This window comes from Ruditapes philippinarum, unplaced genomic scaffold (genome assembly GCF_026571515.1).
Source record: "Ruditapes philippinarum isolate M1 unplaced genomic scaffold, ASM2657151v2 ctg4252_1_1_1_1, whole genome shotgun sequence".
NCBI lineage: Eukaryota > Metazoa > Mollusca > Bivalvia > Venerida > Veneridae > Ruditapes > Ruditapes philippinarum.
The window spans coordinates 290,484-313,671 of NW_026858509.1; the positions used below are offsets into that span (position 1 = coordinate 290,484).

General features: G+C 32.9%; 1 protein-coding gene across 1 annotated transcript in view; it reads left to right on the top strand.

Moving 5' to 3' along the window:
- The window catches only part of LOC132753460 (uncharacterized), an 83,223-nt gene that overhangs the window by 3,855 nt on the left and 56,180 nt on the right, over positions 1–23,188 (top strand). Inside the window, exons 5-19 of the mRNA XM_060743942.1 lie at positions 447–615; positions 1,238–1,382; positions 1,901–1,918; positions 2,362–2,470; positions 4,241–4,336; positions 4,706–4,816; positions 5,324–5,572; positions 6,010–6,237; positions 15,271–15,442; positions 16,839–16,983; positions 18,044–18,061; positions 18,758–18,866; positions 19,128–19,226; positions 19,424–19,588; positions 22,062–22,352. Of these exons, the coding sequence (XP_060599925.1) occupies positions 447–615; positions 1,238–1,382; positions 1,901–1,918; positions 2,362–2,470; positions 4,241–4,336; positions 4,706–4,816; positions 5,324–5,572; positions 6,010–6,237; positions 15,271–15,442; positions 16,839–16,983; positions 18,044–18,061; positions 18,758–18,866; positions 19,128–19,226; positions 19,424–19,588; positions 22,062–22,352 (2,124 nt within the window). The remainder of the gene's footprint in view (positions 1–446; positions 616–1,237; positions 1,383–1,900; positions 1,919–2,361; positions 2,471–4,240; positions 4,337–4,705; positions 4,817–5,323; positions 5,573–6,009; positions 6,238–15,270; positions 15,443–16,838; positions 16,984–18,043; positions 18,062–18,757; positions 18,867–19,127; positions 19,227–19,423; positions 19,589–22,061; positions 22,353–23,188) is intronic.

Below are 23,188 nucleotides of genomic sequence, written 5' to 3' on the forward strand. Positions count from 1 at the left end.
TATAAATGAATATTTTTATTAATGTGACTTAAAAGGTAAAAAGATATACTGCTGTACATTTTATCCAAAATGTATTTAGATATATTAAATGTTACTTTGATGTTTGAACATATTTTGTAAGTTTTCCAATTATAAAATCTTGTGTTTTCTTGAATCACAACTGTGCTCACGGATATACATTAATGGAGGAGAAAACAAGCATTAAACCACACAAGTGTGCATCATAGTAGCAGGGTTTTTTAAAATACATGGCTCGGGTGCCGTGTAAATTTAGCTGACTGCATTGACGGCCCATTTTCATTATTAAAACATTACTCTCAAAAGTGATAAATCTCACCTAAACCACTCATATGAAAACTTAGGTAATTGAACTGCAAATCCATATTTTTGTTTCAAGCAAGGCTAAATCTGTTCAAGAAGTATTACTGAGAGATTTTCATTTGCAGTGATGTTCCTGATGTATGGGATCCAATATTGGCAGATAACAATGGTTGCTTGGCATTACCATTCACAGTTGTGAAGGCTAGCTTTAAGAGGGGTACAGGCTGTGACTTAGCTGATGCAGATGTACAGTATCAACCCTGGCAGGATTGTATTGAATCATTCTTTACCGATGTAAGTACTGTCAAAATTGAATTGCTGAAGTATCTTCATTTGTGTATCAAAAATGCACCAGTAAATTGTAACCACAGCCCTCCCATCCCTGGGGAAGGGCTTGGGATAGTGGGGGGATTAAGCCTATCTTTTTATATTTTTTTCTGTCCCCTCACATTCAAGGGGCAATGCTATGGGTTTTTTTTTTGAAAATCTGAATATTTCCAAATCACAGTGCTAGGAATATTTGCTGGGATTTTAATTTTAATGGGACAAGGCCCTTATCTAAGTCTGGAAAGTCAAAGTTCCTGCTACTTTTGGAGCAAAGGAGCCATGTTTAGATGATTATGAAAGTAAAATATAAACCCCCCCCCCCCCCCCAAAGAAAAAAGGAAAAAAAAAGATTTTGATTCATTTTGCATTTTTTTTGTTGTAAAATAAAATGTTTGTAAGAACATTATTTAATGTTTGAGAGGTTAATTTGAAAGCAATTGATTATCTTATTATTCAGTTAGAAAAATGTCACTAAATTGGTTAATCAGTGTAACTTTTCTGCAATAGTCTTCTTGTTTTTAGCATTTTAGTTAGCTCTTTGTGTCTGAAAAATTCTTGCTGTTTCAAAATCTCAAATTTTGGTCAACAGTTCACACTGACAGATTACTGTACAAGTATGGAGAAGTTACTACAATGTGTGATGGATACTGAGCCTGAATCTTCCCTTGATAGCTACATGATGGGAGCACATATAAAACAACTGAAACATATCAATGAAACATGCCGGGAACCAGGTGTGTAACCTTTTAAGCATTATTAACCCTTAACTTAGCTTTCTGGAAACAATAAACCTTTGCCACCTCTATAGAACTATAGAACAAGCCAGTGTGCAGTCTGACAAGGCTCTATACTGTTGGCATCTCATTTTTTGTAATTTTATATTGAAATCCCTTAGACATTAAATGCACTATTTTATAATCAAAGCTGAGCAAATTTATTACAAATATTCAGCAGTTTAAGGATTTAACAAACCAAATGATCTAAGCTCATTAATAAGTAAACACATTTCAAAATTATATAGAAATTAATGTAATAAGCTAAAGTTTATCACTAAAACTTTCTTCAGGAGCAAGCAGTTACCAGACTTTTGACATACTTCATTGATACTCTCCATTTTAGAGATTTCTATTTAAATAAACAGCTTCATCCCTCAAATTTTTTTAGCCTTAAAACAGATTTTTTATGTTAAATGTCTCCCTTACAGAGATTTGTATCAAAATAATAATTCTCTTTTCTTTTTATTTTTTTGCAGAGGAGACAATTCCAGCTGGTAAGATTTTTTCATTTTCCCTGTTTGTAAAAATTGTGTGCAAATTGTACATTTGCAATTATGACTTTTTCAGCAAATATGCTTCCTGAAGTACATGCTTCAGATACAACCTGTGGGTAGCCAAAATTATTTGTTCTGACAAAATTAAATACAAAATGAGCTATTGCCTAACTTTTTTATGTCAAGTTTTCTTTATTGGTTGTTTCATGCTGAACGATATGAATGTGATTTGCTGAACTTCTAATGCCAAATAGAGTTACATCTGGTGATTAATTTAATTTAAAGTGCAAGGCATAATTTTAGGTATTTTGATGACCTTTTCAAGTCTCGTGTTTTTTAATATGAAGAAAATATTCATTTAAATATTAACTTTTATATTCCAACATTTTACATGAAGTTATAATGATATTTCATTGTTGTTATAAATTTTGTTTTGTGATTAGATGAAGGCTGTAAACCAACTGAACAAGCTGTGTGTGTGATGACATATGGAATGTTATTCTTCACGGCACCTTATTTACGAAACACTGAGAAAGAGAATGTTTGTAACAGGTATGACTACAATGCTGTATAAATACAAAACAGAAAATAATTTCAGCTTATAATGTTTTTTGTTGGCATGGCTAAATAAACAAAAAAACACACACTCTTCAATACACACACCCTGAGGTCTTTCTCCACCAGTTAAACTGAAAAGTCGCAAAATATAACCTTTACAGTGTTGGTGCAATAAAAAAGCTACACCTCCCCCCCCAAAAAAAAATTCCAAAAAAAAAAATCAAACAAAACAAAAACATGCACACACATACACGCAAACACTCACCCACACATGCACACACTGTTTCAGTTTAATAGCACACACATTGTTTTACTTTGATAGGTTTGACCTACAGATACAAATATATCTAGAGACGGAAAGAGCATTTTGCCATTTATCTAGGTACATAAGTTTGTGGATCAGATTTGATGTTCATTTTGGCATATAAGGAGAGCCTGCACTACTACTACTACTTCTTTGTTGAAGTAGTAAAACTTAAAGCTGTTTAAAGACCTGAATAGAGTTTTATGTTAAGAGAATAAGGCCTAGTTCTACTCAATATGACAATATAAGGGTACAAGTGCTGATTTCACCTGCATTGCACTATATTCCCCTGCATAATTTCATTAGTTTCATATTTATTTTCTGTCTTTAACATGTAGCCCCCTATTTGGGACCAAGAGATAGTACTATAAGTTTCCAGATTACTTTCTTGTATTAATTTATATTTGTTATCACATCAGTGTGAATTAAGAACGCTGGAAGACAATCTCACCTCTGATGGGGTATGAACCCAAAACCTCCTAATTGAAAGTACTGTGTTCTGTACTTAAACCACTATGGTTGAGCAAATGTTGTAAAATTCTCGGGCATCTTCAGACTAGACTAGCTGAATTTGTCTAATAGATATTCATAGCCTTCGATATTGGATCAGTTCCTTTAAAGTTTAAAGGGTTTCAGTATCAAATACAAATCAAAGCACAGAAAGTGCTGAATTTGTTTGGGTCTCAGAATGTCAGAAAGGTGAAGGTTGCGAGATTATAAACCAATTTGTTTTTGTATAGTGCCACCAATGCTTTCCAGCCTTTTAATTGTAGTAAATTGGCTATAAGGCTAATTGCAACACTGATATTCAATTCAATGTTTGTTTGACTTAAACAATTTGAAAAAAAAATGAGTTGCCTTAACTTGGATTTTAACTCCAGACCTCTCACTTCCTAAGCATGCGCAAACCTCTCGGCCACGGTGAAGTTATATATTAACGTCCTGAAGAAAACCATATTATTCTAAATTAGGGTTTGTAACGATGCTAACTGTTGTTTAACACAGATGTAAATAATCATGGAGCTTACTTTAAGCATGTATATCTATAAAGAATAAAACAATATTAGAAATCTTCGAACATTCGTGATCTATTTTGCTTGAAAATTAATGCGCCTGTCATTTTACGCAGTCATCTTTACGCAGTGATCTCCCCTGAATTTTTCGGCGTTAGTGTACATATAAAAAGTGGACTACTTTCGGCATTTGCAATTAACAGCATCAGAGTCTGAAATTTCGCTACCATTATTTGTTTGGTCTGACGACCCAAACAAATAAAAATGAGCTAGCAACAGTATAGAACCTGGTGTGTCACTTTTTTCTTGGGTTGGGGGTAGGGAGAATGAGTGCAGTGTGGGTGAACGCTTAAAACTATCAAATTATCAATTGACAAAATTGTATACAAGAAGTGTAAAACTGAAAACCCTTTTTTTGAATATATTTTTGTTCTAAATGTTTTCAAGGTATGGAGAAATGATGGAGAGTTGCTCAGAGTGGAATAGTTGCCCATCTAAACATGTAGATGGTGTAAGGGCATTGTTTGACAGCATAAAGGAAAAGTATGAAATTTTTGTTTTTTCTTAATTTCTAAAAAATAAATATTATTTTCCTCCTCTAGTTATTGCCTTATGATTATGTTATCCATTGTTGGATAAGTAGCAGTTGTTTTTCTTACTTAATGCTTTTTTTGTACATATTTTCTGTTGATTTCTTACTTGAGATCATAATTTCTGTTGTTTTCTTACTTGAGGGTATTTTTGTACATATTTCTTTTGTTTTCTTACTTGAGTTTTTTTTAATATACTTCTGTAGTTTTTTACTTGTGTTTCCTTTTTTCGTACATATATACTGTTGATTTTACTTGAGGGTTGGTTTTTCATGAAGACATACATATAAAGGACATGATGTTTTATATGATTTATTTTCAGTTCTGATGTGTGCATGAAGCCTGAGGAACCAGTCTGGCCATGTGAGTGGAAGAAGTGCTTTGAACCAGTCTATCCTTTCATGAATTCTCTTACACAGGATACAGAGTGCTGGTGAGAAAATTTGTAGATAAAACGGAGCACAAGACTTAGTCCAGCTGCTTTATTTTAATAAGCTGGTTGTCTTCCTTTTTAATTAGATTGGATAATGACTTTCTAACCAGAGTTGATTAGTTTGATATTTAAAAAAAATGACTACTTTGTTGTGTCTAATATTTGAATGTTGATGAAAACTTTACAGGAACATTAAACCAGACAATCTTTTTGCATTCTCTTGTCTGATTCAATAGTTTTTGAAATATTGAACCAATTTTATATTAAGGTCGATTGGAATGATACTCGAGCAAACATTTATTGTGGTAGATAACTAATATTTATTGTCACATTAAAAATACAGTTGAAAAATAGTAATTTTGTAGTCAAGCATGGCCTGTGGTTATGTTCACCTGTATCCATGAGATGCTTTAAAAGAAATGGGCTTAAAAAGTAACTAGGCTATACATTTGCACTTAGTAATTAACAGCTCGACAAGTGCTTTCAGTGCTTTGATTTTTTTTCTAGTCACATCAAACGTTCTATGAGTTGTATCAAGAAGATGTTTCCTGAATGTGACATCACTCAGAAAAGCGCCATTACAAGCTCACTTAAAACACTGCGAGGTACACTACCAAATACTGACTGTATTAAGGAAGTCTCAGAAGCAGTGTGTGAGGCCCAGAAGGTTGATCCAGAATGTAAACTAAAAGAAATCGATAATTGTGAATTTGACTATGACTCAGATGATTATGAAAATGATGATGATAAATGCTTGTAAGTTTTGTTTTATATAACCTATTCTAACAAATAGTTAAGAATAAAATACATGTGTATATTTGGTCTGTCATAGTCACTGTACATAATATACCCTGGCATGTTATCAATATACATATTATTTACAAATAAAAATTTTATATGGAGTCAAGGCCTATGAGCAATTGCTCATAAAATGAGGTAAGCATTATAATGGGGCACTGTATAAGGGGGTGGCAGTGTATTATGATATATTTAATGAGTGTAGGACAAAGTCGTCCTAGACAAAAACCCAAAAAATGACAGGGCGGACAAAAGCCCTCCTATGGAAATGAGAAGGCAGACTAGCACCCTCCCATGAAAATGACAGGGCAAACAAGAAAAATATGTATATATGTAAAAATTTAAATTTAAATAAATATAATAATTATAAAATATAATATATAAATATTTTACAGAGCATACAAAAATAGGATAGCCTGTGTGAAGTATCATACAAAAATGTGTGAAGATTATGAAGACAAGACGAACGAATATGTAGCACCAGATGGTTGTCTTGACAACGAAGATATTGTTGCTGATTTCAACCCCCACCCATGTGATTATAGCTGGCAAACATGTGACTTGACAACAGCTGCTATGTCTAGTTTAGACTTCATCAGTAGTGACAAGAAAGATGATTGCCTGTAGGTTTTATGTTCATTTTCCATCTATATTTTTATTCTTTTTAGAAAACCTCCCATTCTTTCTCTTTTTTTGTTCATTTTTTTGTTGTTATCATGCGTTTTCAACAGTATACCACAGATTACATATAGCTGGCACTTTGAATATTTTGGAACTCGTTTGTTGTAATCAGCATGTGACTCATATGACTGCTTTTCCGGCACTGTTGAAAATCCAGTCTGATAAACAAGGGAAAAACAATTGAAAATGCATGATCAAAAAAATGGTTTGAATTCATTGTCACTCAATCTTATTATTCTTCTTTAATGGTTCTTTTCTTGCATGTTATAATTATCATTTCAGTTGACCATTTCATTGTATGAATATTTAGAGGATATTCATGTTTTTTTCTATAAATACGGGATATATTTTCATTGAGTGGGATGAAAATAAATATTTCATGTGTGGAGGTAGCCATGAGTGAAATATGATAATTTTCAAACCACCAGATTTAAATAAATCCTGTGTTTATAAAAAAAAACTTGTATTTTCTGTTTATTATATACTTTTTAAAATACTTTTTTGACCTGATAATTCAAAAGACTTCCCCTTTATTTTTGTGTATTAGCTGAATTTAGAAGACAGCTACATGTAGTAGTCTTGAAAGACACCAGTGAAAATATGGAAAATAAATCTCACTGGCTTTGCAGTGAAAAATAAATTTGTACAGTGAAAATACAAAAAAATACAATATTAATTATCATCAACATTTCGTTGAAAAGTATATGATAAATATTCTTACTGGCATGATAACGTTCTGTATAAATCTTATATTTAATTATTCTATAGAGAGACCTTTCCTACACTTCATTAGAATTATATATAACTTTAATTTTTAGACTATATAGTTGAAGGTTAAATACTTTACATATCTTTTATAATATTCTGTAATATTGGGTAATATTATCTTTATATATTCATTTGTCTTTTAGTATTGGGTAATATTCTTGGAACATATTTCTTTTATGTAATTTGTATTTAGATATTGGGTAACATTCCCATATATCATAGTTTGGTATCCTTTCTGTTGAAAATGAGTTAAATTGTATACATATATGTATACTCTTTCTATTACTTAACACTTATTTGTATATTATTATTGGGTAATATTCTCTGTACATATTCATTTGTATTCATGTATTTGGTATCATTCTCTTCTCATACATGCATTTCTTTTAATTAGTATGTAGGTAAAATTATTGCAACATACAAGTTTGTATTTTAGTATGTAGGTAAATTCATTGCAGTACAGTAAACTCCGCTTATAACGAACTCATTGGGACATTCAAAATCTGTTCCTTATATCCGGAGTTCCTTGTAAGCATATAGCGAATGAGTTCCCTGTATCAGGAGTTTTTATAGCGAACAGATTTACATATAACGAACTGATTGTTTACCATTGTCCTCCATTTTGAAGAGCATTTGATTAAGAAATATTAGTCATATATTCAATAACCGAGAGTGTACTTTTTGGAATTTAAATAATTGCTATTCCAGTTTAATATTTACTCCCTATGTCAATTTCTCATAAAATATAATATTTTGTTTCTAAACTCTTTTCGTTTTCTTTCCATGATTGAGAATAAACAAGACTTTGAATATCTTCTTTTATAATTTAAGGGTGACTTTTACTTATGGAAGATAAAGATTTCTTTTCATTTAAATCAAGCGTACATTGCAGATTGCAAGCATGCGTGATTATGTTGAAAACCGATTATAAATTATTATAATTATGTTACTCAAGCACAACTGTTGACGAAAAGAAATAAATAACTGTTTTATCGTGGTGAAAAGAGCTCATGCTAAAAATATCCTAAATAGAAAACTATACAAATTCATTTTAATAGATGTATTAAAGTATATACAACGATAAACAGTACATTCGGCAGAGTTTTAATCCATGCCAATGAAAACGAAAGTCTATTTACGGATAGCCAATATTTTGGAGTTCGTTATAAAAGTGTAATTTTCTGTACTTTTAACTAGATTGTGACTAAGAAATGAGTTCCTTGTAAGCGATAATTCCTTATAACCGTGTTCGCTATAACCATATTTTTTTATATTAAATAAAGAAGGGCAAAATTCGGGCCAAAATAAATTGTTCCCTATAACCGGAAGTTCGCTATAACCGTGTTCGCTATAAGTGAAGTTTACTGTATACAAGTTTGTATTTTAGTATGTGGGTAAAAGCATTGCGACATACAAGTGTGTATTTTAGTATGTGGATAAAAGCACTGCAATATACAAGTTTGTATTTTAATATGTGGGTAAAAGCATTGCAATATACAAGTTTTTATGTATGTATGTTGATAAAAGCATTGCAATATACAAGTTTGTATTTTAGTATGTGGGTAAAAGCATTGCAATATACAAGTTTGTATTTAAGTATGTGGGTAAAAGCCCTGCAATATACAAGTTTGTATTTTAATATGTGGGTAAAAGCATTGCAACATACAAGTGTGTATTTTAGTATGTGGATAAAAGCACTGCAATATACAAGTTTGTATTTTAATATGTGGGTAAAAGCATTGCAATATACAAGTTTTTATGTATGTATGTTGATAAAAGCATTGCAATATACAAGTTTGTATTTTAGTATGTGGGTAAAAGCATTGCAACATACAAGTGTGTATTTATACCCCCAAAAACGAAGTTTGGGGGGGTATATAGGAGTCACCCGGTGGTCGGTTGGTTGGTCGGTCGGGCGGTCGGTCGGTCGTTCGGTCGGTCGGTCCAGACGTCCGTTGCAATTTTCTTGTCCGGACCATAACTTGAAGACTAATGGTTGGAATTCAATATAACTACATACAATGGTCAAGCACATTGAGAGGAAGTGCAGTGCACAAGAACCATAACTCTATCTTGACTAATTACAGAGTTATTGCCCTTTGTTACTTTTCCTTGTCCGGGGCATAACTTGAAAACTACTGGTTGGAATTCAAAACAACTTCATACAATTGTCAAACACAATAAGGGGAAGTGCAGTGCACAAGAACCATAACTCTATCTAAAGTAATTACAGAGTTATTGCCCTTTGTTACTTTTCAATTGCTTTCTTTTGTCCGGACCATAACTTGAAGACTAATGGTTGGAATTCAATATAACTACATACAATGGTCAAGCACATTGAGAGGAAGTGCAGTGCACAAGAACCATAACTCTATCTTGACTAATTACAGAGTTATTGCCCTTTGTTACTTTTCCTTGTCCGGGGCATAACTTGAAAACTACTGGTTGGAATTCAAAACAACTTCATACAATTGTCAAACACAATAAGGGGAAGTGCAGTGCACAAGAACCATAACTCTATCTAAAGTAATTACAGAGTTATTGCCCTTTGTTACTTTTCAATTGCTTTCTTTTGTCCGGACCATAACTTGAAGACTAATGGTTTGAATTCAATATAACTACATACGATGGTCAAGCACATTGAGAGGAAGTGCAGTGCACAAGAACCATAACTCTATCTTGACTAATTACAGAGTTACTGCCCTTTGTTACTTTTCCTTGTCTGGGGCATAACTTGAACACTACTGGTTGGAATTCAAAACAACTTCATACAATTGTCAAACACAATAAGGGGAAGTGCAGTGCACAAAAACCATAACTCTATCTAAAGTAATTACAGAGTTATTGCCCTTTGTTACTTTTCCATTGCTTTCTTTTGTCCGGACCATAACTTAAAGACTAGTGGTCGGAATTCAATATAACTACATACAATGGTCAAGCACATTGAGAGGAAGTGCAGTGCACAAGAACCATAACTCTATCTTGACTAATTACAGAGTTATTGCCCTTTGTTACTTTTCCTTGTCCAGGGCATAACTTGAAAATTACTGGTTGGAATTCAAAACAACTTCATACAATTGTCAAACACAGTAAGGGGAAGTGCAGTGCATAAGAACCATAACTCTATCTAAAGTAATAACAGAGTTATTGCCCTTTGTTACTTTTTCCCTTTTCTTTTTTTTTGTCCGGAGTTTTTAAATTTTAAAAAATTTGGTATGAATTCTTATAACTTTTAAAAAAAATGGGCGGGACAAAAGGAAGGAAGGCAGTGGCACAAGAACCTAAAATCCCTCTTGACTAAAAAACAGAGTTTTTTGCCCTTTTTTTAAATTTTTGCAGGTTTTTAGTCCGGAGCATAAAATTTGGGAAAAACTAATGGTTTTTGGGAAAAAATAAAAAATTCAAAACCAAAGGTCAAAACACATTGAGAGGGGAAAATTTCAGTGCAAAAAAGAACCCTAACTCCCCCTTTTTTACAAAAATAAAGAGGGTTCTGGCCCCCTTTTTTACTTTTTTGTCTGGGGTAACTTTAAAACGTACTGGTTGAAATTTTAAAAACAAACTTCCAAAACAATGGTCCCAAATACAAAAAAGGAAAGGAAACAAGTGCACAAGAACTATAACTCCATCTTCAGTATTTATAGAGTTATTGCCCTTTGTTCCTTTTCCTTGTCCAGAGCATAACTTGAAAACTACTGTTTGGAATTCAATACAACTTCATACAGTTGTCAAGGACATTAAAAGGAAGTGCAGTGCATAAGAGCCATAACTCCATTTTGACAAAATACAGAGTTACTGCCCTTTGATACTTTTCCTTGTCTGGAGCATAACTTAAAACGTACTGGTTGAAATTCAAAACAACTTCATACAATGGTCAAGCACAAAAAGAGGAAGTGCAGTGCACAAGAACTATAACTCCATCTTCAGTATTTATAGAGTTATTGCCCTTTGTTCCTTTTCTTTGTCTTTCTGGACTTATTACAGAGTAATTCAATAAAACTTCATCAATGGCCAACCACATTGAAAGGAAATGCAATATACAAGAACCACAACTATCTTTAATTGCCCACAACCATAACTCTATATTTCAATTCTTTTACAAGATATTCTGTTACTAGTTACATCCTCATTTCCGAAGCAGTCTTGTGGGGGTATTAATCACATTTAGTGATAGTTCTGGTTTAGTATGTAGGTAACATTATTGCAACATACAAGTTTGCATTTTTGTATGTAGGTAAAATCATTGCAACATACATGTTTTGTATTTAAGTATGTGGGTAAAAGCATTGCAACATACAAGTGTGTATTTTAGTATGTAGGTAACATTATTGCAACATACAAGTTTGCATTTTTGTATGTAGGTAAAATCATTGCAACATACAAGTTTTGTATTTAAGTATGTAGGTAAAACCATTGCAACATACAAGTTTGTATTTTAGTATGTAGGTAAAACCATTGCAACATACAAGTTTGTATTTTAGTATGTGTGTAAATTCATTGCAACATACAAGTTTGTATTTTAGTATTTAGGTAAAACCATTGCAACATACAAGTTTGTATTTTAGTATGTGGGGAAATTCAATGCAACATACAAGTTTGTATTTTAGTATGTGGGTAAATTCATTGCAACATACAAGTTTGTATTTTAGTATGTAGGTAAAACCATTGCAACATACAAGTTTGTATTTTAGTATGTGGGTAAAATTATTGCAACATACAAGTTTGTGATAAAACCATTGCAACATACAAGTTTGTATTTTAGTATTTAGGTAAAACCATTGCAACATACAAGTTTGTATTTTAGTATGTGGGGAAATTCAATGCAACATATAAGTTTGTATTTTAGTATGTAGGTAAAACCATTGCAACATACAAGTTTGTATTTTAGTATTTAGGTAAAACCATTGCAACATACAAGTTTTGTATTTTAGTTTGTAGGTAAAATCATTGAAACAAACAAGTTTTAATTTTGATATGTAAAGTTAAATTATTGCAACATACAAAATTCACTGCAACATACTGTTATTTTATGTAGTTAAACATTATTAGGTATAACTAAACTTCTAATGTTTTGTGTTTGTTGTAGCGATAATCGGTAGAGTATACAAACTGTTTTCAATTCAGCATTTAAACTGAAATGTTTTCTGTACTTTTTTAACATCTTCAGTTTTCCCTTTATGTCTTTTATACAAAATTTCTGCTGATTTAACAGATTGCCTGTCTGTGTACAATGTATAAATGCTTTTCTGCAGGTACTTGCTTGTCAAACTGCATGAATGATATTTTAGAAAGTTCTTTTTATCATTGCTATATGGAGAAATTTTAGATCAACATTTGAATACTACGAGGGATGTCCGGAAAGTTCATATACATCTTCATTTTTTTATTGTAAAACAATACATACGCTGTACAAATTTTGTCAGCATAAAAATACATATCTAGCGAACACATTTATCAAAAATTACTGAACTGTGACTAACGTTTGTATTTTAAAAGTATTTACATACAACATATATACATAATCATGGAGCACTTTGACAACGTCAACGGCGTCAAATTAAATTCATGTTTACCAACTATTTAATTTCTTCCGATTTCAAAAGCCATCATGGTACCTGTCTGACGTATACTTAATACATGTTATTGCTTCATACATTTCATATTTAAAATTATTATTTAAAAATAAAGATTTCACTGGTTCCCATACTGTGTGTAAGATGTCTGCCTTTTTCAAAAAATGTTGTAACGCAATCTACGATATTTCAGCCATGCTACTTTTGGTCACTTCTGGAGCGTTTCTTATACAATATCCTGTCATCACCGCTTCTTTATCTTGTTTGACATTTATTCATTTAAACACAAGTTGCCTTTAACATTTCATGGTTAATTTTGTTTTAAAGGTAAAGATTATAATCTCAGATGGCGCCATATTAGCGTTGCTATGAAGTTAAATATCATTACGTTGCTCCGTCCGTTAATTTGACGTCATTTTTGCAACACAAAATGTACGCACCTTCATTGCCTATAATCGCCGTAAACAAGCTGTTTATTTACGTATGACATCATAATTTACACTGAATATCATGTTATACTATCCTATGATGTCACAAAATTAAAACGAGAGATTGCATTAAAATTACATCTTTTAGCAACTTTTTATTCGAGTAGCTATCATCATGAAATCAAAGTGCTCCGTGGTTCGTTGATCATGTTGCCATGGTGATCGGCGCTTTGCGAATATTACTTTTATCATGTTTTTTAATTTAGAAATATGTAGCAGATAAATACTTAAGTAAAGTATTAAATCATCATATTGATATGTCTGCTTAAAATAATTTTATAGCCTTGTCTACGAACTTTCCGGACAGCCCTCGTACATGTATTTTCTGTAATGAATATACATTTTGTGTGAATATATATTTTATTTTTATACTTTAATTTATGACTTTTCTTGTAACAATTTTTACAAAGTGAATACTGTTTTTAGATATTTTTGGTATTTTTTTGCATTCCATTAACCAATATGCTTTAAAGGTGGAGTTTTAAAGTGATTGAGTATAGGTCAAGGTCACTGAGGCTAAATATAGATTTTCTTACTTTTTCTCATACTGCCATTTTTATGCTTGCAGAGCATTCATCAGTCTTGCTAATGTATTCTTCTTGTTTGAATTTTTACTTTCTGCCATACTAAATATTGTATTTGGATTTCTCCATCTTTAAATCTTGACAAAATCATTTATCAGTTTTAGGGAAAATTTCAAAATATGAATTGACTTAATATTGAGCAGTGCAGACAATGATGCTGCAATTTGTTAATTATAAACATACATATTTTTTCTTCTTTGTTTTCTGTAAATTTTCTGACCCAGTCATACTTTATAACTATTTCTTACTTGCTTATTATTATTTTTTTTTTATTTTGCTTTTTTTGTCTAAAGAAAAATACAAGGCTTTAAATATATATAAGGTTCAAATTTTGGTAATGATTGTTAGATAATGATATTATGTGAAGGTGTAAGTCACAGACTAACATTCATACTAACCTGGTGATATGCTGAGAACGTCAGTGGTTCTACTCAGGTGCCCATTTGTGCCTGAAATAATGCAAGGAAGGGCATGTGAGGTCTTCCTCTACCAGTATAGCTGAAAAGTCCCCATATGACCAATACTGAGTTGGTGCAATGTAAAAACCAAACCCCCCCCCCCCCCCAAAAAAAAAAAAATTAAAACATTAAGGTTTTCACATCCTTTGCTATGGTCAAACCATTTGTGTGTGAGAGCTCCTTTCACCATTTGTAATTGTATTAAGACATATCCCTGTTCAACTATCATGTTCTAACTGTTGTATTATCTTTAAAAAATGTTTATTTTATTTATTATTGCTATACTGTTCATTATTTAGCAATCTTTCAGTCTTATAATCATGTGTCTGTGTGTTGTTTTTCTCTGTTGTTGTTTTCTCTTTTGTATAGTTATTTCAGACTTTTGTCTCCCTTTAGTAGTTAACTGCTTTACAACAAAGTTCCTTTAATGTTCAAGTCTTAATACTTCTAGTTCTTCTGTATTGCTTGAAAAAGATGTTTCGCTTTTAATCTCCAATAACTTCCTTTTTTTTCACTCCTTCCTTTGCAAAGTATATTTCATTATTACAAAACAAAATATATCTTGAAATTCCATTATGCCCTAATGATTTTACTTTTTGAGATGATTCCATCATATTTAAAATAACACAAGTTTAATATTTGAAATTATCTAAATTGGATTTTTTTTATTGTAAAAGATATCTTAATAAGATGATTTTGTTTGTTTGTTTTTATTGTTGTTTTGTTTTTTGTTTTTGATTTTTAAATAATTTAGATTATGTGGATCTTTTTGACCCTTTGTTGTGCAAAAAATCTGAAAAAAAGTGTGATTCTCTTAATCAAAGTTTTCTTTAATGAGACATTATTTGAGCCACGCCATGACAAAACCAACATAATGGGTTTGCGACCAGCATGGATCCAGACCAGACTGCGCATCCGCGCAGTCTGATCAGGATCCATGCTGTTTGCTTACAAACCCTATAACAAATAGAGAAACTGATAGCGAACAGCATGGATCCTGATCAGACTGTGCGGATGCGCAGGCTGGTCTGGATCCATGCTGGTCGCAAACGCATTATGTTGGTTTTGTCGTGACGCGGCTCATTTGTTTGAATATATTTACAGAACTGCTGTAGATGTTAATGATGCGGTAGGGCAAAATCTACCAGGCTGCTCTCCTGTACCTTTCTCTATTGTTGAGGCAGTTTTGATCAACAACAGTGACTGTATTGACTCATTGCTTGTCGGAGTAGAGACACACCCTTGGAAGACATGCATCAGTGAATTCTTCTCAAGTGTCAGTATAAATAAAAATAGTTTTTAAATCTTTACCATAAATCATCCAGTTAGTTCATTTGGTAGAGTATTGGACTGCGAATCGGGCGACTCTGGTTCAATTCCCAGATAATGCAAGTCACTTTTGTTATGATTGATCATGAAATCCTTTCTACGGTCATTTGCACTGTACCTCTGCTCTGGCATGAACAAATGATAATAGTTTCTTGCAAAAGTGAAGGGAACTAGTACTGGTAAACTCCTTGACAGGCTCTGTCCAGGAACAATGTGGTGGCTGAACTGTGCTCTGGTAAATTCAATATGGCTCCCTGTCGTGATCCAGAGGGTAAACTACCAACACCAAGTCCTAGACTTATGTGAACAACAACCCCCTTTTACAGTCCCCCATTACTCATACATAAATTATGAATACCCTGTAGTCTCTTAACCAAATGCTACATTTTGGTGCTACTTTTATGCATACGAATAACTGTTTTGTTTGCAGTATCCATGATACAAATATTGGTTCATATTTTTGTAGAGCATACAGATCTCATTGTGTCTAGCATTCAGAAAATCTATGAATTATATGTCACAGGGTGAGAAAATTGGCATCCCTGACTGGGACTTTAACCTGGGACTCTCTGATAACTGTTCTGTAGGTCGACTGACTGAGCCAGCTCCCCTTCTGGTGAACAGTTTTATACCATTACATTTTCCCCAGTTATAATAGAATTTGCTCTAAAGGGTACAGAGAAAAATGTGAATGGACTAGGAGTAAAATACATCATGTTGAGCAACAAAGGTCAGAGGGAGTGAAAAAAGTGCATCCTGACTGACATTGACCCTCAAAATACTGTTCTGTAGCTCTACCGACTGAGCATTAAGTTTACACATTTTGTGTACATTTATTATTAGTGGTCTCTGCAAATACATGTAGTTTAATGAAGTAAAACATTTGATTCACAGCTAAATTTTTCAGATGAACATGCCTTCTGCCCATTTCCAGGGTTTTCTATAAATGTCATGAAGCTTAATTTGAGCAGCCAGTAGTATACATAACAGTAAAGCCTGGTCAGACAGGATATATTTGCAACTTATAATTTGGGGCATAGGTTTGAAGGTTTTCACTTTTATGTGATGCTACAAAAACAACCGATTTTTGCCAAGTGTCAAGGGGGATACTGAACCAATTTTAACAGCATTGTAACAGATGATATGCATTGCCAGTCTGTTAATCATGAAAACTCTGTAGCATATAATGCATTATTCCTGCTTGTCTTTAAAGAGTTGAATTATAGTAGATGTAATAAATGACAGAAAAATACTGCATGCTAGCCCACAGGAAGATGCTGGTTATCCAGCTTTTCAATGTTTGATAAAAAACAACAAAAAATGATGCTTTTTTTATTTTTCAGTTTACATTGGAATCTATGTGTAAAGGTTACCAAGATTTCCTGAAATGTTTGATGACAACTGAGACAGTGTCACATGTTGATTATGACTTGATAACACCTCATATGGAGACATTCAAATATCTAAACCAGTCTTGCACACAGCCAGGTAAATAAAATTTATTGTGCAAATTTGCAAAATGTTGTTATTGTTTATTGCTGCATGTACATGTATTTATTTAAGGCATGATCATTTGAAGTGTTATTTAACAAGTTAGAAATATTATTTTTAAATCATAACATTTGGAGGAACACTATCTTGATAAGGTGAAATATGCATTTGAGCAAAGAAATATGTTGAAAACTCCAGGGAAACAAGCCGTTTTTCAATGTACAGTAAAATCTCACTAATGAGACCACTGAAGGGATTTAACATATCTGGTCTTTATAACAGTATATTATACCTCATTTGCATATGCTCTTCTATATTTAATATGACGTCACCCGGTCCATAAACCGCATACAGACCAGGGGCGGTCCATAATTCTTATGAAGACCGTTTAAACGTAACTTTCACGACGTGCGAATTTCACGATGACACAAACAGAATGGCCAGGCGATTTGCCTTTTTATCAGAGACATAAATTTATTACATGTTGATCAAAAGTTAATTTAATTATAAATTTTATTTATACAGTTTTTGAAATTCTTAAAGTTCGGGTTTTTGGCCTAGTAACATTAAATATTTAATTTGATTAACAAAAATGGAATATTAAAAGAAGAGCATGATTTTTTTGCTGCATCGCTTGAAAATAATAAAACAAAATCCGACTAGGGTTTTGGATATTTCACACACTGAACAAGTAAAATTATTATTTGAAAGAGAATAATAGTAAAATGACAGCACAAAACAAATGGATGAAAGGATTTAGATTCGGTATAATATAACAAATAAAACATGGCCTTTCGGGCAAAATGCAAGTTTACGGACTGGTTGGTCAGACCTCGAAAGGAATATGGCCCTCAGCTGCGCTTCGGGCCATATACCTTCCTCAGTCTGACCAACCAGTCCGTAAACTTGCATATTGCCCTCAAGCCCATGTTTTATTTGTTAATTGGTCTCATTAATGAGTTTGGTAAGACAGAAAACCAAGCAAGACTTTTAAAGGATTTCATATTCATTGTACAAGTGTTTAATTCTGTTTAATTTATGTTTGTTCTATTTGCAGATGGTCCTATCCCTGCAGGTAAGAATTGTTATTAAATTATATTGTGAAATAAATCTAAAACCCTTCTTTTTTCTTCAAATAATTAGTTGTTTGAGTTTTGCTAAAATTCTTTAATATTTTCATATTGTTGCTCTGACAAGAGGAAGAGAAACTTTTAACCGAAATTACATCATTCTTTAATGTTATGGTTGAGTCCACATCTACTGTCATAATAAGTAATACTTAGTTCAGCCTCTGACAACTGTGTAGGGGAACAAATTCTTTTGCTCCATGGTCTAGATCGTTGTTATTTTCTCATGTAAGCTGGAGGTCAGGAGTTCATATCCCAGCCACAGTAGGATCATTTCTTATGCATTTGCATTTTTCTGTACCAAACTAAAATGATAAAGGCTCATCTGGGGTGCCTGGCTCTTGGAATTTGTTTGAAAACAGAAATGGTTTCTGATTTAAAAAACAGAAACGGTTTCTGATTTAATTATTAAAATAATTTCTGATTCTGTTTCTGATTTAAATATGGAAATGTTTTCTGATTTAACAACTGAAATGGTTTCTGATTTAAAAACAGAAATAGTTTCTTATTAAATTAGAGAAGTGGTTTCTGATTTAGAACCAAAATGATTTCTGCTTTGAAAATGAGTCATAAGTTCATCATAAATGGTGATAAGTGTTGGTACACTTCAATCCTAATATATCTTCTAGATATCATTGTTTCAGATGAAGGTTGTCAACCAACAGAAGCTGCTAGGTGTATTCTCACACATGGGATGTTATTTACCTTCGCTCCTCTTTCTTCTGTACAACAGAAACAGCAAATGTGTGACAGGTGAATTTATGATTATTACAGAATTGTTTCTAATCAAAACAGCAATGAATATGTGTTTCACAGTTAAATAAGAAGTAAATAATTATGTGCAAAAGTTTAAAAAATGTTGTCAAGTGACTACTAAAATATCCCCAAAGTAACTAGATCACACCAAACCCTTAGGTTTATTAAATTAACTCACATTTTTGTCATAAGTTTATTTATTTATGTTAACCAAGAAAGTTTAATTTAAAAGCATTTTGTTTTTATACAATTAATCAGGTACAAAACTGTAACTGAAGAATGCATGACCAAATGGAACAGTTGTAACTCCACCCATGTGGCTGATGTTAAACAATTCTTTGACAAGATCGTAGATGAGTATGTATAGCAATATTTTGTGAATACTGAGTATTTTTATCACTTTTTTAGTTTAAAAAATATATATAGTACAATTTTTGTTATTCTGTTTTCATTCTGCATATATTTACATGTCTACATGGAGACAGAAGTGCATCCTTTGAGCTTTAATTAGTCAAAATAGAAATTAATTTACTATTCTTATTGAATGATTTTAGATCTGAAATGTGTTATGCACCAAAGGAGATTGAGTGCCCTAAAGAACCAGAGGAACCCAAAGAACCAAAATGTGAACCTGGAATGGCCATGACTTTAATTTCTGAGCTCAGCATATCCTTGTCAAAATGTATCACATCAATGACAATAAAAGATCAAGTTTGCCAGTAAGTGTATATTTCTCTTTTTAAAATTTTATGTAGTAGAACTTTTGTCTGATATTTTTTGTATATTTTAAAAAGTGTAAGTATATTTTTCTTCAAGTTGCTGTTATATTGTTAGTTATTTAAGACTATTCAAAAAAATAATAAAGAACATACAACATTCTCAGTTTTTATTTCACGACGCATCTGCTTATATAAAATTCACATGACACGATATATCAAATAATTGATCATTAAGTATTTATATAAGGCTGGCGTGTATTGGCCGCTCACTTATGGTAGGTTAAGGCTTAGATGCTCCTACCACAAGAAGTTATATCAATCGAAGGTGATCAGGCGTTATCAGCAAGTTGCAATACCAAAACTTTATAAACACAAAAATGCAATGCAAAGATTTGAAGCAAACCCAAGCTAAATAAAACTAATGCAACGCAATGGCTTTGAGCAACTCAAGCCAGCAAATAGCTACACACCAACGCATTACCTCTAGAGTCTATCCAACTACATGATCATAGATCTCAGCTCCCCACGGTAACGTAATGGAAACCACTACCAACGTGAAGAGAAGAAAAACTATGAACACGCAGTTAGACTTGTGAATGTGCGAAAGAGGTACTAATTAATGTGCCAAAATAACCTCAACAACTGCTATTTAAAGAACTGTACGCCTGATCATCCCTCAATCGATATAATTTTACGCCACAATAAATTTTAATTTATCCCCCAAATTATAGCGAGTATTACATGTTTTTAATAATTGATTCCTTTAAATGGAAAAGGTAAAATTCCAAGCCAACGGCATTTAAATGTACCCCGTCATCACGGAAAAAATTTGTTTCCGTGTCAATGTCAGGGGAGATAGTATCACTTTTCCCCGACAGTTTTAACAATTTGTCTGCCCTGACGATTAACCCTTTTTCCGCTTTGATTCAATTGGTTTCAAAGTAAGAGCCCTCTCCAGACCCTCCTTGGTAATATGTCAACCCAAATAAGTGTCGTCTGTGGAAAGCATCACGGAGGTAAGTAATGTCTGATTCAATAACCTTTTTTAGTTTGATTAGAGAAATAGATGTTAAATCATTACCACCTAAATGTATGATGATGATCGAAGGTGGTGATGAAAGTAGGACTTGTGTTTGTATTGAATGCCTAAAATCTGCCCATTTTAGACCTCTTACACCCCACCATGCTATAGTCTTGCCCTGTATTCTTAGGTTGGGCTTTGCTGTTGTCACGGCTCGTACTCCTGCCCAATAAGGTATTGAGTCACCGACCACCCAGACGTCAGCATTATCTTGCAAGAATCTGCTGTCCATTCCGACGTCTTCCGACTCTGGTCTGCTCAAGCCACGTGCTTCCACGTGTTCCGCTTCTGCGCCATTCGCTTCATCTGCATTTCGTTTGCGCCCCCTTGTAACAGGTCTATCATTTGTAGGCCGCTCCTGATTCACAACTCTGCCCTGACTCGCCGCTCCTCTACGACCCATAGCTCTCCTTACGCCTCTACCTCGTGGCATTGCTGATATCTTAAATCTATTTTAGCTGTCAATTTTAAATCTCTCAACGTTGTTGTCGTGTCGACTATAGCTAGCTAACTGAGAATGTTGTACTGGGAATGTTGCACGGGATTTTCGTGCAACGCGTTAACCCATCTAATGAAATTATACCTATTCTATGCGCTAACTATAACGGGAACCTGACTTATAAAATAAGCGAAACGTTACAATGTAACGGAAGGAAACAATTTATTTCTCAAGCTAAATAAAGGAAATTATTTTCATATAAATAATTTATATTATATTTAAGATACAAAACTTTGATTTATTCTAGTTATAGAACTATTTCTGATTTGATAAAATTATTGAATGATTTCTAACAAATAACAGACACATTTTTGATAAGTTGATTTATACAGAATTTACTTTGATTTGTAAACTTAGACTTAATTAAGTGATAGACAAATTTATAACTTTGCCAAATTGTTAGTCAACATCTGACAGTTAAGTTTTAGATCATTTTCCGACTTATTTATGATTTTGACCAGCTTTTTACTTACTTAAGTTTTTGGCCAACATTAGACTAAGTAAAGTTATTGACCAACTTTTGAGTATTGAGTAAATTAGACAATTTGCTGACTTTTGTTTTATATCAGTAAGTTAAGTTCTGTAAATTTAAAGACAAGCTTCTAGTTTAGTTATATTTTTGACCAACTTTAGACTAACTTGAGTTATTGGCCAATTTCTGACTAAGTTAAGTTATTGGCCAACTTTAGACTAACTTTGAGTTATTGGCCAATTTCTGACTAAGTTAAGTTATTGGCCAACTTCAGACTTACTTGAGTTACTGGCCAACTTCTGACTATATTAAGCTATTTACCAACTAGTGACTATGTTAAGTTATTGGCCAAGTGCAGATTTAGTTAAGTAATTGGCCAACTTATTTAAGTTATAGATAATTATTTTGACTTTTGTTTCAGATCAGTACCATTTGTAAGAATGCGTGTTCTAGCAGCAGTAAAATACTGTCCTGATTCTATACAAGATAGCATTCTTAAATCCTGGACCATTATGGTTGAAGTAATTGACAGTGTGTGTGAAGGTAAAACGATTGAAGTAGATTTGCCTGACCTTGATAGCACACCGATTTGTATTCCCGAGGCTTATGAGAGTAAGAGAAAGATGTGCGAGCCCGCAGTAGCACTGACATGCCTGGCCAGATTGGAACAGGAAGTGTTTGATACCAGGGGAACAGAGGACAGATTCTGTGTGTAAGTTTCCTTTAACATTTTCCTCATTGACTTTGGGTGATGGCTTTTCCATGTACTTTGAAATTTGAACTCTGTCAATAAAAGATTGTAATACATGTAGATAACAGGGAGTGCAAGATTAAAATATACAGGCATGAAATGAAAGAAGGTTTTGTTCAACAAAACAGACTACATGTATATAGTACTTCATTTGTATTTAGTACCTCAGATTCAAAATTTGATATTTTCAATATTGACAGTTGCTCTGGAGCTTATTGAATACAACCCCTCTGTATTTCTTCACATGTGTAGAATATATTCTTTAATTGTATATAGTAATATATAAATGTTGTTATGCTATTATTTTCCTGTAAATAATTTTGTGTTGTGTATTAATGGACATGAGAGGTCTCCCTCTACCAGTTACTGTTGTATGACTTTAAAAGGGCTGAATTGTTTTCAACTCTTTCCCAACCAATGCCAAAATAGCACCCAATTAGCCCTTAAAAATATTTGTTTGAAATTTAACGGACTGTTCATTATTATTAACACTTATACTGCTGAAGTCAAAAATGAGAAGCCTATGCCTCTATTATAGAGTCTGGTCACACTTCATTATCCTATGCCACTATCATAGGGCCTGGTCACACTTCACTATCCTATGCCACTATTATAAGAGTCTGGTCACACTTCACTATCCTATGCCACTATCATAGAGCCTGGTCAGGCGGTTTCTATCCTATGTCATCAGTATAGAGGGGTCTGCCATTTGTGAAGTCTGACCAGGCTGTGTTTTGTTGGTAGCTAAATTTTTGTATTTCAGTATTGAAATATGACTTTATAAACAAGTGGTCTTT